Here is an 11,563-nt window from a genome sequence, read left to right on the forward strand (position 1 = left end):
TAGACAGGTTTACCTCCGGTCCTCAGCTGAGACACCGTATCACGTGGCCAGTAGCTGGATGCTGGCACACTTGTGAGAGAGACTCACCCTCCACCCCAGCCTGAGATGTCGATGAAGCTGTTTGTGTCTGGGATTGATGCAGCCACCCACCATTACAGGTCACAGATACCTTATCCACCCTCCTGGAGAGTTTGCCTAAGCTGCCATTACCACCCCCAACACTCATGACCAAGTGTCCAGGCAAGAAATGAGTAGGTGTGTGGACCAGGACATAGCAGGCCCAAGCTCAGGCAGGGTCCAGTAAGTGAAGCCCAGGGGCAGGGTTCAGCAGAAATCTTAACTAGCCCAGGCCTTTGCTTGTCTGCTTTCTCTTCCCCTGGACGCTTCTTCTTGCATTCTGGTCTGCTTCTGCAGGATTCTGGCTGGTCAAAGAGCAGCCTGAGATGACAGGAGGAGTTCTCCTACAGTCACAAGGTTCGGGTCTCCATGGGGGTCGCGGGCGGGGAGAGGGGAGTGGGGAGGGCAGTCCGGTGGGATGAATGCTGAATGGCAGAGGTGAACCGGTTTCTCCTCCAGTTGCCCGGCCCCTTCCCCACCTGTCAGACACACCCCTGAGGACACTGGGGGAAGCCGGTCCTCGCCACGCCCCCACCCGCCCCAGATCTCTTAGGGCCCGGAGGGACCGGCCCTGAGGGGGCATCTCCCACGCCTTACAATTCACAGAGGACCCGGGGGCCCAGCGGCCCAGCCCCTGCCCCGGCGCCACCCGAACCGGAGCCCCGCCCCACTCCCCGCCCACGGCCCCACCCCCTAGGGGACGTCACAAAAAAAGGCCCACAAAGCCCAGGCGAGCCGGTGGGATCACGCAGCCTTAGCTCTGCCCGCCTCCCCGCGCACAGGCGACGGCAGAGCTCGTGCAGGCGGAGGTGGCGGCAGCCTCCGGGGAGCCGGAAGCGCGAGGCGCCTGCGCGGCGCGGCGGGGCGGGGAGGAGACTCCGCTTCCCGACGTGCCCCGCGGGCGGGCGCGCAGGCGCGATCCGGACCCGGTGGTGGCGCGCGGGCGCATTCGAAGGCTAGGTGGTGGCGCGCAGGCGCACTCAGGACCCGGCGGCGGCGGCGCGCAGGCGTATTTGGGGTGGGTTGCGGGGGCCGGACCGAGGAGAGCGCCGGGCGGGCGGCGGCAGCGCCAGAGCGAGTGGAGCCACCGGGGGCCCCGAGCGGCGGCGGCGGCGGTGGCGGTGGCGGCGGCGGCGGTGGCGGCGGCGTAGAGGAAGAAGGCGGCGGCTCTCCCGCGGCCAGCGAGCAGCCCGGCCCGTCACGCGAACTCGCGGCGGCTCCGCGGCCCGGTGCGACGCCAGCCCCGGGCCCGTCCACCGCCGCCATGGCCCGGCCGCTGGTGCCCAGCTCGCAGAAGGCGCTGCTTCTGGAACTCAAGGGGTTGCAGGAGGAGCCGGTGGAGGGCTTCCGAGTGACGCTGGTGGATGAGGGAGACCTGTACAACTGGGAGGTGGCCATCTTCGGGCCCCCCAACACCTACTACGAGGGCGGCTATTTCAAGGTGAGTTGGGCCGCGCTGGCGGCGGCTCAGTTTCCCCTTTGTGTCGTGATCACCCTTCCCGCCCTCTGCCCGAGTCCTCCGCGGCCTCCCCCAGGGGTCTCTGGTGGGCCGCCAGTTCTCTCAAAGCAGCTCCAGATTCCCCCATCCGTCTCCGGGAGAGAAGGGGGCGGGACCCTCCCAGTTTGGCTCCGAAATGGGGCGCTTGTTGAATTAACTCTTGGGAAGGCGCTGTCTATGGCAGCTTCTTTCCTCCCCCCCCAACCCGAGCCCCACCCCGATCTAGCGAGCTCTGCTCTTGGGGAGAGTGGCCCCATGGGAAAGGAGGGGTAGTCGGGGTGAACTGGCTCCGCCACTTGCTCGGGTTCCAGCAGAAGCCCGGATGGGGCCTTGGCAGCCGGACCTGCTTGGAAAGTAGCCACCCTTGCCCATAGCAGCTGGCCAGGCCTCTGAGCCTCACCCTGGCTTTATGTAACCTGTTTCCTCGGATCGCCACGCCCACCCCTGTCCCAGGAGCCACGGTTCAGGACCCTGCCAAAGTCCTGGACCCTTGAGTGCTTACTGCAGAAGCTCAGGGCTCCTGTGTCACTTTTGACCAGCCTTTCTCAAGTTCCACTTAATACAGGCAGCTTCTTGGGTCGCCTTTCTTGCCAGTTTCCTCTGCCCTCTGGTGGTTTAAAGCCAACTGCTTGCCAGATTGTTAGAAGCAGGAAGCCTAGGGTGGTTCCTGGACTTGGCTGTGTTTTTGTCTGGTGTGACTGAAAACCAAGACCCCACATTAGGGGAAATTTTCTTAACTCACCATCTCAGCCCAGCGGTGTCCTTGAACTCCTCCTCTGTCAGGGTCTTAGGATCTTAGAAGAGCAAAATAAGGATCTAATGCCTTAGAAGTAGGGGTAGATGGGAGCAGGAAGTCACTGCCCTTGACTTCCTGGAAGCTAGGACTCACTGCCCTTGATGGACCCAGGCAGATAGATAACCTGTCTGCTTTGCACTTGGAGCAGATGTTTTGTTTTGGGTGATGGTTACTGGGGGCTTAAATTCAGGTCTTAGGTACTGTCCCTTAGCTTTTTTTCCCTGGCATTCTATCACTTGAGCCAGTTTTGCTTTCAGCTTTTTCAAAGGCGGTTAATTGGAGATAAAAGTCTAACAGACTTTTTCCTTTCTGGGCTAGTTTCTGAATCACGATCCTCAGTTCTCTACCTCCAGAATAGCTAGGATTACAGGTGTGAGCCACCTGTGTCCCGCTGGAGCAGATATTTTAAGCCACATGCTCTGTAGCAGGGAGAGTAGTTGTGTCCTCCAGTGGGGTGTGTTCCTCGTAAGTAGAGGTTCCAGTTATAAGATAGACATGAGAAGACGGTGGACAGCCTTTCCTCCCTACACTGGGACAGAATCTGAGCTGAGAAACTTCTGAGGTTGCCAGATGGTATGAGCAGTAACACCCCCTGCAGTTCCTTTTGTGTATTTTTGGGAGTAGGTGGCTGTAAGGATGAGGGCTCTGCTCATAGCATGGCTAGCTGCATTCCACCTTGAGGCCAGCCCAGAACTCCAGACAAAAAGCCTCAATCTGGCTGCTGCCCATTTGCAAAGGATTGTGGGTAGAGCCTTTAGGCTGGCATTTGGGAGATTATCTATACTTCTAGAAACAGCTGCTGTGGGGCCCTATTGGGTACAGATCACATCATGAGGTAGCATGGCACCCTCCTGTCTTCAGTGTGGGGTGTAGGGTGTGGGGGACCCTCTTGCCAAGTGAGTGTGGACACATGTGAGTTGTGGGTGCCCCAGCCACCATGTTCCCTAAGTACTTGCTGCAGTGCTTCTTCTCATCCAACCTCACCCACTTCTCTGTTAGGAGCCATAGCAGGTCCTTGAGGCAGAGGACAAGCCCCTGGTAGTGCCCAGTACTAAGAAAGGGAGAGAAAGCTTTCTCAGGCTCACTAGCCTTGTGTGACTAAGATGATTTTCTTCTCTGAACCTCAGCTTGCTCAGCCATGCAAGGCAACTCTGAGCTGGATGTTGATGGCTCATACCTGTCATCCTAACTGCTCAGGAGGCTGAAATCTGAGCATCATGGTTCTAAGCCAGCCGGACAGGAAAGTCCTTGAGACTCTTATCTCCAATTAAGCACCACAAAAGAAGTCGAGCTGTGTCTCAAGTGGTAGAGTGTTAGCCTTCAGCACAAAAGCTTGGGGACAGCACCCAGGCCCTAGGTGTTCAAGCTTTAGGACATATGCACAGGCAGGCGCGCACGCGCACGCTTGCGCGCGCACACACACACACACACACACACACACACGAACACAAACACTTCTGGGTCTTTTTGTTGTTATTTTGGTTTTTTGGTGTTAGTGCTGGGGTGTGAACTGACAGTCTTGTTTGGCTTTTCCATGATGGCTGGAGCTCTTCCCTGGAGCTCCATTCTGTCATTTTGCTGGTTAATTGGATATAATCTGCCTGGGCTAGCTTTGAGCCACAATACTCAGATCTCAGCTTCTTGTATAGCTAGGATTTAGGGGTGTGAGGCCAATGATGCCCAACTGTGTCTTGAGATTTTTTTGGGGGGGGGTCCAGTTGTGGGCCTGAACTCTGAGCCTGGGCGCTGTCCCTCAGCTCTTCAGCTCAAGGCTAGCGCTCTACCACTTGAGCCACAGCACCACTTCAGGCTTTTTTCTTTTTGCTTATGTGGTGCTGAGGAATCAAACCCAGGGCCTCATGCATGCAAGGCAAGCGCTCTACCACTGAACCACCTTCCCAGCCCCATGAGATGTTTAGAATAAGTACAGCCAGGCACTAGTGGCTCCAATGGCACACATTTGTCATTCCAGTTACCCAGTAAATAGTTGAATTGTGGTCTAGACTCAAAAAATAGCAAGATCCATGGGCTGGGAAGGTGGCTCAGTGGTAGTGCGCTTGATTTGCATGCATGAGGCCCTGGGTTCGATTCCTCAGCACCACATAAGCAGGAAAAAAAAAAAAGCTGGAAGTGGCATTGTGGCTCAAATGGTACGAGTGCTAGCCTTAAGCTGAAGAGCTGAGGGACAGTGCCCAGGCCCAGAGTTCAGACCCCATGACCGGACCCCCCCCCAAAAAAAAAAAGCAAGACTCATAGGTAGGTGGGGGAAGTATAACTCAGTCGTAGAAGGGCTGTCCACCAAGTTTGAGGCCCTGAGAGACCAAACCCCAGTACTGCCAACAACAACAAAACAGGTGTAGTGGGACTTGGTACAGAGAGGGTATTGCCCTTGCTTGTTGTTCCCAGGGATCCAGGCTTAGGAGCCAAGCCCTAAGCTTGAGAGAACCATTGGGCAGGTTCTCTGGCCCAAATTCCTGGATCACTGTGGCCACAGAGTTCTCCCCTCTTGGGCCTCACTCTCCATGAGAAACCCCACTCCCTGTGCCTTCCCTGCCCAGAGCTGGTGAGACCTGGCTTCTACTCTTTCCCTGAAAACATCCCAGGACCCTGGCAAGCAGCAGCTTCCTTGTTTACCTGCTGAGAGCTGGGAGGCAGTGGGTGGTGCCAACCTTGGCCTCAGGCTGAGCAGCTGGCGCCCAGGCAGGTGACTCACATCCGCCCCTTGTGGCCGCCCTTGGTCTGGGCAGCTGATGAGACGTGCTGACCTGGGATGATTCCCTGCTGGCTCATCTCCCCCCTTGGTCAGTCAGCTCCTAGCCAGGTGGACACTCTGCTGAGCTTAAACACCAGGTCCTAAGATAGATTCCCTTAGGGGAATCTACAGTACCCTCCTTGCTCCTACCAAACTTCCTTTCACAGATAGCTTTGCTGGCTGGTGCCTGAGGCCTGGGCTGCCTGGGACCTGATGGCAGGTACCCATCTTCTGGCTCCACCCCCCACCCTGTGGCTAGACCAAGCCTGGCTCCACCACCTAGACTTTGAGGGGGCAGTGATCAGCTTTTTAAGCACTTGATTGCAGGCCTCCTACATGCCTTGACCCAGATGGAGAGGCCCTTAGTTCTCACAGGCATCCACCCAACACGCTAGAGCCCAGACAGTGCTGGGCCTCTGTCACCCTGTCTGTGACGTATGGGGCTCTACAGGAGGACAAACAAGCCCACTTTCTACCATACACAGGCTCGTCTGAAGTTTCCCATTGACTACCCATACTCTCCACCTGCCTTCCGGTTCCTGACCAAGATGTGGCACCCGAACATCTATGAGGTGAGCCCCACCCCCGTCCCATGTGCCTCGCTCACTCCTGCCTCCCCATCCTCCTCCTTGCCAGTGCCTGCCTGCCTGCCTGCCAGCTTTGCCCTCCTCCAGACACATGCCTGACCCACATGCTTCCTGACATACCTGCCTTGCACGTGCCTCACCGCCCCCTGCACTTCCCTTCCCACTTCCCTCGCACACCTCCCTGCAGCCTTGCACTCTTGTTAAACCCTGGTGTTGGGAGCCCCAGAGCTGCGTCTGACCTGTGCACCCTCCTCCTCACAGACAGGGGATGTGTGTATCTCCATCCTCCACCCCCCAGTCGACGACCCCCAGAGTGGGGAGCTGCCCTCCGAGAGGTGGAACCCCACACAGAATGTCAGGTGAGGCTGGGCTCCCGCATGCGAGTGTGTGTGTTGCCTGGGTGCACTGTGGTGCTGGCTCGCCCCAGCCGCCAGCCATGCTTCCTGAATCCCTGGCTGGCCCCACATGTAGAATGAGCTTTCTTCCTCCCCCAAGTTGTGGTAGGCTCCCCATACAACACACTCCTGAGCCCATGCCAGCCGGACCCAAGGAGACCACCGCAACTCCTCCCTGCTCCGCCCCTGCTGCCCCGCAACACTCCCGAGGTGTGAGGCATCAGATGGGGCACCGGCCTGGGTGTCCGAGGTTGCCTGTGCCTCTGTCAGCTCTCCCTATGGCCTTGCCCTCTGACCTGCTGCTCCCCCAGGACCATCCTCTTGAGTGTGATCTCGCTGCTTAATGAGCCCAACACCTTCTCGCCGGCCAATGTGGACGCCTCAGTGATGTACAGGAAGTGGAAAGAGAGCAAAGGGAAGGACCGGGAATACACGGACATCATCCGGTGAGCGCGTGCTTCTGGGGCTTCCGGAGTAGGGCTGCCCGCTCCCGCAGTCCCCAGCCCTGCGCTGCTGGTGGGACACAAGAACCTGTCTGCTGGCCCTTAGGAAGACCCTTCTCCCCCCAGGTCAGGAGGGGCCCTGGAGTCCTCACCCCCACCATCCAGGTGGCCACCCAGTGTCTACCATGTTGCCACAGCTTCTCTCACAGCCACAGGCCCTGACTCACGTGGTCATCCCTCTACCCACCTCAGGATGGTGGCCTGTGTCATGCTCACTCTGTGCTGGCCTGTGTCATGCTTGCTCCGTGCTTGTGGATCCACGCCAGACTCTGCACTTTCTTCCCCTTCTCGGTCTTGTCGCTCAGCTTTGTCTTCACATGTGACCTCAGTCACACACTAGGCAATGATTTAATACTTTTCTGCCTAACCATCACTAGTTGCAACTTTGAAACTTGGAATGATTTTCAGAAGAGGAATGACTGGTGGCAGGTGTGTGCTTGAGCCGCCCTCCCGCTGTGGAAGCAGCACCTAGTCTTGGGGCTCTGCAGACCCTCTTGTCCTTGTCACACTGCCCCATTGCTTCCAGTCTCCCTGCCAGGAGCCAGCAAGTAGCACCCAAGAAGTAGGGTGTGTGGGAAGGCACCCTGCCCTCCTCTGTCCTCCTTGTTCTGTCTTGCTGCCATCTCTAGCTGCTCTGTCTCCATCAGCCACCATCACAGTTCGGTGGAGTTTACTGTTTTCAGTGAGGGTTTTGGTATGTGGTGCTGGGTTTGGAATCAAGGCCGAGCACATCCTAGGTAAGATCTCACCACTGAGCATACCCCAGTGCTACTGGCTTGATTTTTTTGTTGTTCATTTTTTTTCCATGTTTTTATTTTTTTTATTTTATTTTTCTTCCCAGATACTTTTTTTTTTTTTTTTTGGGTCCGTTCGTGGGGCCTGAACTCTGGGCCTGGGCGCTGTCCCTCAGCTCTTCAGCTCAAGGCTAGCACTCTACCACTGGAGCCACAGCGACACTTCCGGCTTTTTTTTTTCCTATATATGTGGTACTGAGGAATCAAACCAAGGCCTCAAGCATGCAAGGCAAGCGCTCTACCACTGAGCCACCTTCGCAACCTCAGATACTTTTTTTTTTACCTTTCAAACAGCACTTCACACCTTGTGTTCCATTCTTTATTGTACCCAAGAGGAAGGGAGGCTCTTCTACACCAGCACTGACCTGACCTGAAAATGTGCACAGGGGCTTTGTTGTTCCCATGCTGGCAGCAGCCCAAGTGTAGTTGGCAAGGGAAGCGTGCACAAACGCCTGGCCCGGACCAGCCCATGTGACCCACTGTCGTGGGAAGTCAGGCCAAGCATGTCAGCAGATGGGATGAGGGGGCTAAGTGAGGTCACTGTGTGCGGGTCAGAGCTCCTCACGTACCACAGACATTGGTGGCTCACAGTCTGGGAGTGGCACTGCTGTACGAGAAAGCAGGTCGTGCACGTACAAATAGAGGTGAGGAAATCCACTCCTAATCCCTGTGCCTGGCAATCAAGACTTTGGAATCTTCCCAGACTTCTCAAAATGTATACATGGTGCTTGCCTAACATTTGTGAGGCCCTACCACCCAAGGGAATAACAATTTATGTATACGTTTCTCCTCAGAAATGGCTACCTGCAATTTTCCTAGTTGTTGCCAGTACTGATGCATGATCTTAGGCCCTGGGGACTGCCCTAGTTATTTTTGCTCAAAATTGGCACTCTACCACTTGAGCCATACCATTTTCCTGGTTAATTAGAGAAAAGACTCTAGTATTTGCCTGGGCTGGCTTCAAACCACAGACAGATCTCAGCCTCTTGAGTAGCTACTGTTATAGGCCAAACCACCAGCACCTGGCGTAAGCAGAGTATTTTTAAGCTTGAAATACCATACATGGACACCTGTGCTCCACATGCCCTTGCCTACACACGGGGTCCCAGGGCCACACGTGTGTGCATGCAGCAGCTCCAGCCTTCCCACCATCGGGCAGCGTGACTTGGCACCTGGTGTTCTGGGCAGCCATCCCTGGCTGGGCGTCACTGCTGGCAGGCAGGGCTGTGGGTGCAGGGGGCTTCGGAATGGCTAGATGGACGCCACCTGCACTGGTCACCCTGAATGCCCTGCAGTCACTTGCCACTGTGGTACCTGCTCTTGGTCCATGGTCCAGGACAGTTTCCCAGCGGGTCCCTGGCCCGCATGGCTGGCCATTGGCCCAGTTCTTACCAGCTTGAGTCTCCCTATCTCCCCACAGTGCCCCCCATCCCCCTCCCAGCAGAAATAAACAGCTGACTATTTTTACCTTAGAGCTCCCTGGGAGCCACTCACATGTCCCCACGTGGCGGGCTGCAGCATGCATGCCTCTGCCCTGCTCAGGCCAGGAGATGGCGCCTGCGGAGCCATGACTGGGTTTGCTTCAAGCTGCTGAGCAGCTCGTGGGGTAGAGGCTTGGGAAAGCCAGGGTTGCTGGAGCGTGCCTCTCCTTTTACAGTCATGTATAGGGCTAAGGAGGGAGCCCCCTCCCCTGGGGGGGGGATGAGATCTCCCCCTAAGGTGTCATCACAGGTGCCCTCAAGTGCAGGTCTCCCACATGTTTTCTGTAGGAAGCTGCTGGGCAAAGGCTGGGATCCCTGGGCTCTTCCCATGTTCTGCTGCCTGGCCTCACAGGTGGTGCTGCTCCTGTTCACAGGCCCTCACCTAGGTGTCCTGGCGCTGGGCCAGGCCCATCCATCCTCCCAGCCTTGCTTTTGGCTTTGGTGGTTCTGAGGCGGGGGTCTCACTGTGGTAGCCTCTGTCCTCGTGTGGCGTGTCCTGTATGTAGGCTGAGCGTGTGGGTAGAGTGGCATTAGGCCAAGCCCCTGGCTGCCTTAACTCCTGTCTGCTCTGCTTCCCACCAAGTCTGGATGGGAGTCTGGACAGGGCTGGTGCCTCGAATCTTCACAGCAGGCCGCCATAGCCATGGCCCGCTGCCCAGTCTCCTGCCATTCTAGTGGCTCTGGGGCTGAGTTCACAAAGCCAGCTCCTGCCGTGCCTGTCCTTAGACCCAGCCGCCTAGCTCCTTGCGCAGGGAAGAGCAGGCTGTGCTTAGCACATTTGTGGCTGCACTGTCAATGCCTGCCTGGCGCCCTCACCTGCCCTGTCCCCGCAGGAAGCAGGTCCTGGGGACCAAGGTGGATGCAGAGCGCGACGGGGTGAAGGTGCCCACCACGCTGGCCGAGTACTGCGTGAAGACCAAGGCACCAGCCCCCGACGAGGGCTCCGATCTGTTCTATGACGACTACTACGAGGATGGCGAGGTGGAGGAGGAGGCCGACAGCTGCTTTGGGGATGACGAGGATGACTCCAGCAACGAGGAGTCCTGACGCCGTGGCCCCCGCCCAAATAAACTTACAAAATTTTACCTCACTAGGACGGACCCGTGTGGCTCTCAGACCACAGACTACCTCACGGGGGCGTGGGGGCGCGTCCCCTCCCCGGGTGGTGGCCGTTAGGTTTTCTCCTCCCTCCCGTGTCTGTTCCTGGGTTTTCCTCGGCGTCTGAGAAGAGCAGTGCCCGCCGCCCTCACTCGGGCTCCCAGGCCAAGGACGGGGCGGGCGGGCCCAGCCTGGATCCAGAGACTCTGCCCAGCCCAGGAGTGGACAGATCACCCGTGGCCACCTCTTCTCTGCTTTGGTTTGTTTGAAATTAAATAAAACTGCTTTATGAGGAGGCAGACAAGGTCTCCTTGGGGTGGAGAGGTGGTCTCCACACTGCTGACCCGCTCGAAGCCTCGATGGCAGGCTCTTGCGGGGTCTGGGGTCTGAGCAAGGAATCCTGGTGAAGCCAGCCCAGAAGCCAGGTCCCTGCCCCCTGCTTCCCACGTGTGGCCCAGGTCCAACGGCTTGGGGTTGTCAGCAAGCTACTGGTGGAAGCTTCCGACCTCTAGCCATGGCGGAAGGAAGCGGCTCACTTTGCTTCTTAATCAGCTTGTGCCATGTAAGGGCTGAAGACAGTCTTGAGGTTCCAAGGGCTGGAAAGGATCCTCAGAGAGGTGACTGCTGCTGCGGCTGCCTGCAGTCCTCCAGCCCTCAGCCTGTGTCTACCTGGCTGCTCTCAGGAAGCTCCGGGCCTCTTTTTTCGAGTATATGCTAATAGCACAAAAGAGTTTTGTGATAAATGTATACATGTGTGTATTGTACTTGGATCAAATTCATCCCTGTTCCTCCCCACCCCCGCGTCACTCAGGCCTCCTGTAACACAAATGGTAGACACACGATTAGGACAGATGGGGACTCTTATCGAGAATTGAGCTCCGCCTCAGCTTCCTTGACCGTGGTGGCTTCATGTAGCTGACGGCCAGGGCCATGAGCATGGTTTGGCCAGTTACTGTGGCAAAGGACTGTGGCTGCATTGGCTGGAGCCCCTCCCAGAGTCGGGTACATGACAAACCTGAGGGCCCTCCAAATGGCCAGGCCCCTGACCACAAAGTAGGACAGGGCTGGTTTTGCAGTTTGGTCACTGCAGTTTTGTCTTTAGGTTGTGAGTTTTGCCCTGTGTGCACACGTGTTGCACGTGAATGCACGTGTGCCAGTGTCAGTGCCAGTCCTGGAACTTGGGCTTGAGCACAGTCCCTGAGCTTTTGTGCTCAAGGTTGGTGCTCTACCACTTGAACCACAGCTCCATCTGGCTTGTTGGTAGTTAACTGGAGATAAGAGTCTCACAGACTTTCTTGTCTATCCTCAGATGTCAGTGTGGGGTACTTAGGATTACAGGTGTGAGCCACTGGCACCTGGCTTGTCCTTTGGAGGTTCTGGGGAAGCAGAGTCACACTGTGTAGCCCAAGACCAGCCTGAAAATCCTAATTCGGCTTTCTCCCAAGTGCTGGGATTACAGGTGTGTATTACCACACCTGGCCAACAATATTGATTGATTGATTGATTGTCAGTCACAGGGCTTGAACTCTGGAGCTGGACGCT

General features: G+C 56.9%; 1 protein-coding gene across 1 annotated transcript; it reads left to right on the plus strand.

Moving 5' to 3' along the window:
• The first annotated feature begins 1,225 nt into the window (after positions 1 to 1,225).
• Positions 1,226 to 10,316, plus strand: Cdc34 (cell division cycle 34). The gene is made up of 5 exons (XM_013022933.1): positions 1,226 to 1,558; positions 5,649 to 5,735; positions 6,012 to 6,109; positions 6,457 to 6,591; positions 9,757 to 10,316. Exons 1-5 carry the CDS (start codon positions 1,382 to 1,384, stop codon positions 9,968 to 9,970), a joined length of 711 nt encoding a protein of 236 aa, XP_012878387.1. The 5' UTR covers positions 1,226 to 1,381; the 3' UTR covers positions 9,971 to 10,316.
• The last annotated feature ends 1,247 nt before the right edge of the window (positions 10,317 to 11,563 follow it).

Source organism: Dipodomys ordii, unplaced genomic scaffold (genome assembly GCF_000151885.1).
Source record: "Dipodomys ordii isolate 6190 unplaced genomic scaffold, Dord_2.0 Scaffold64, whole genome shotgun sequence".
In the NCBI taxonomy this organism is placed as follows: Eukaryota; Metazoa; Chordata; class Mammalia; order Rodentia; family Heteromyidae; genus Dipodomys; species Dipodomys ordii.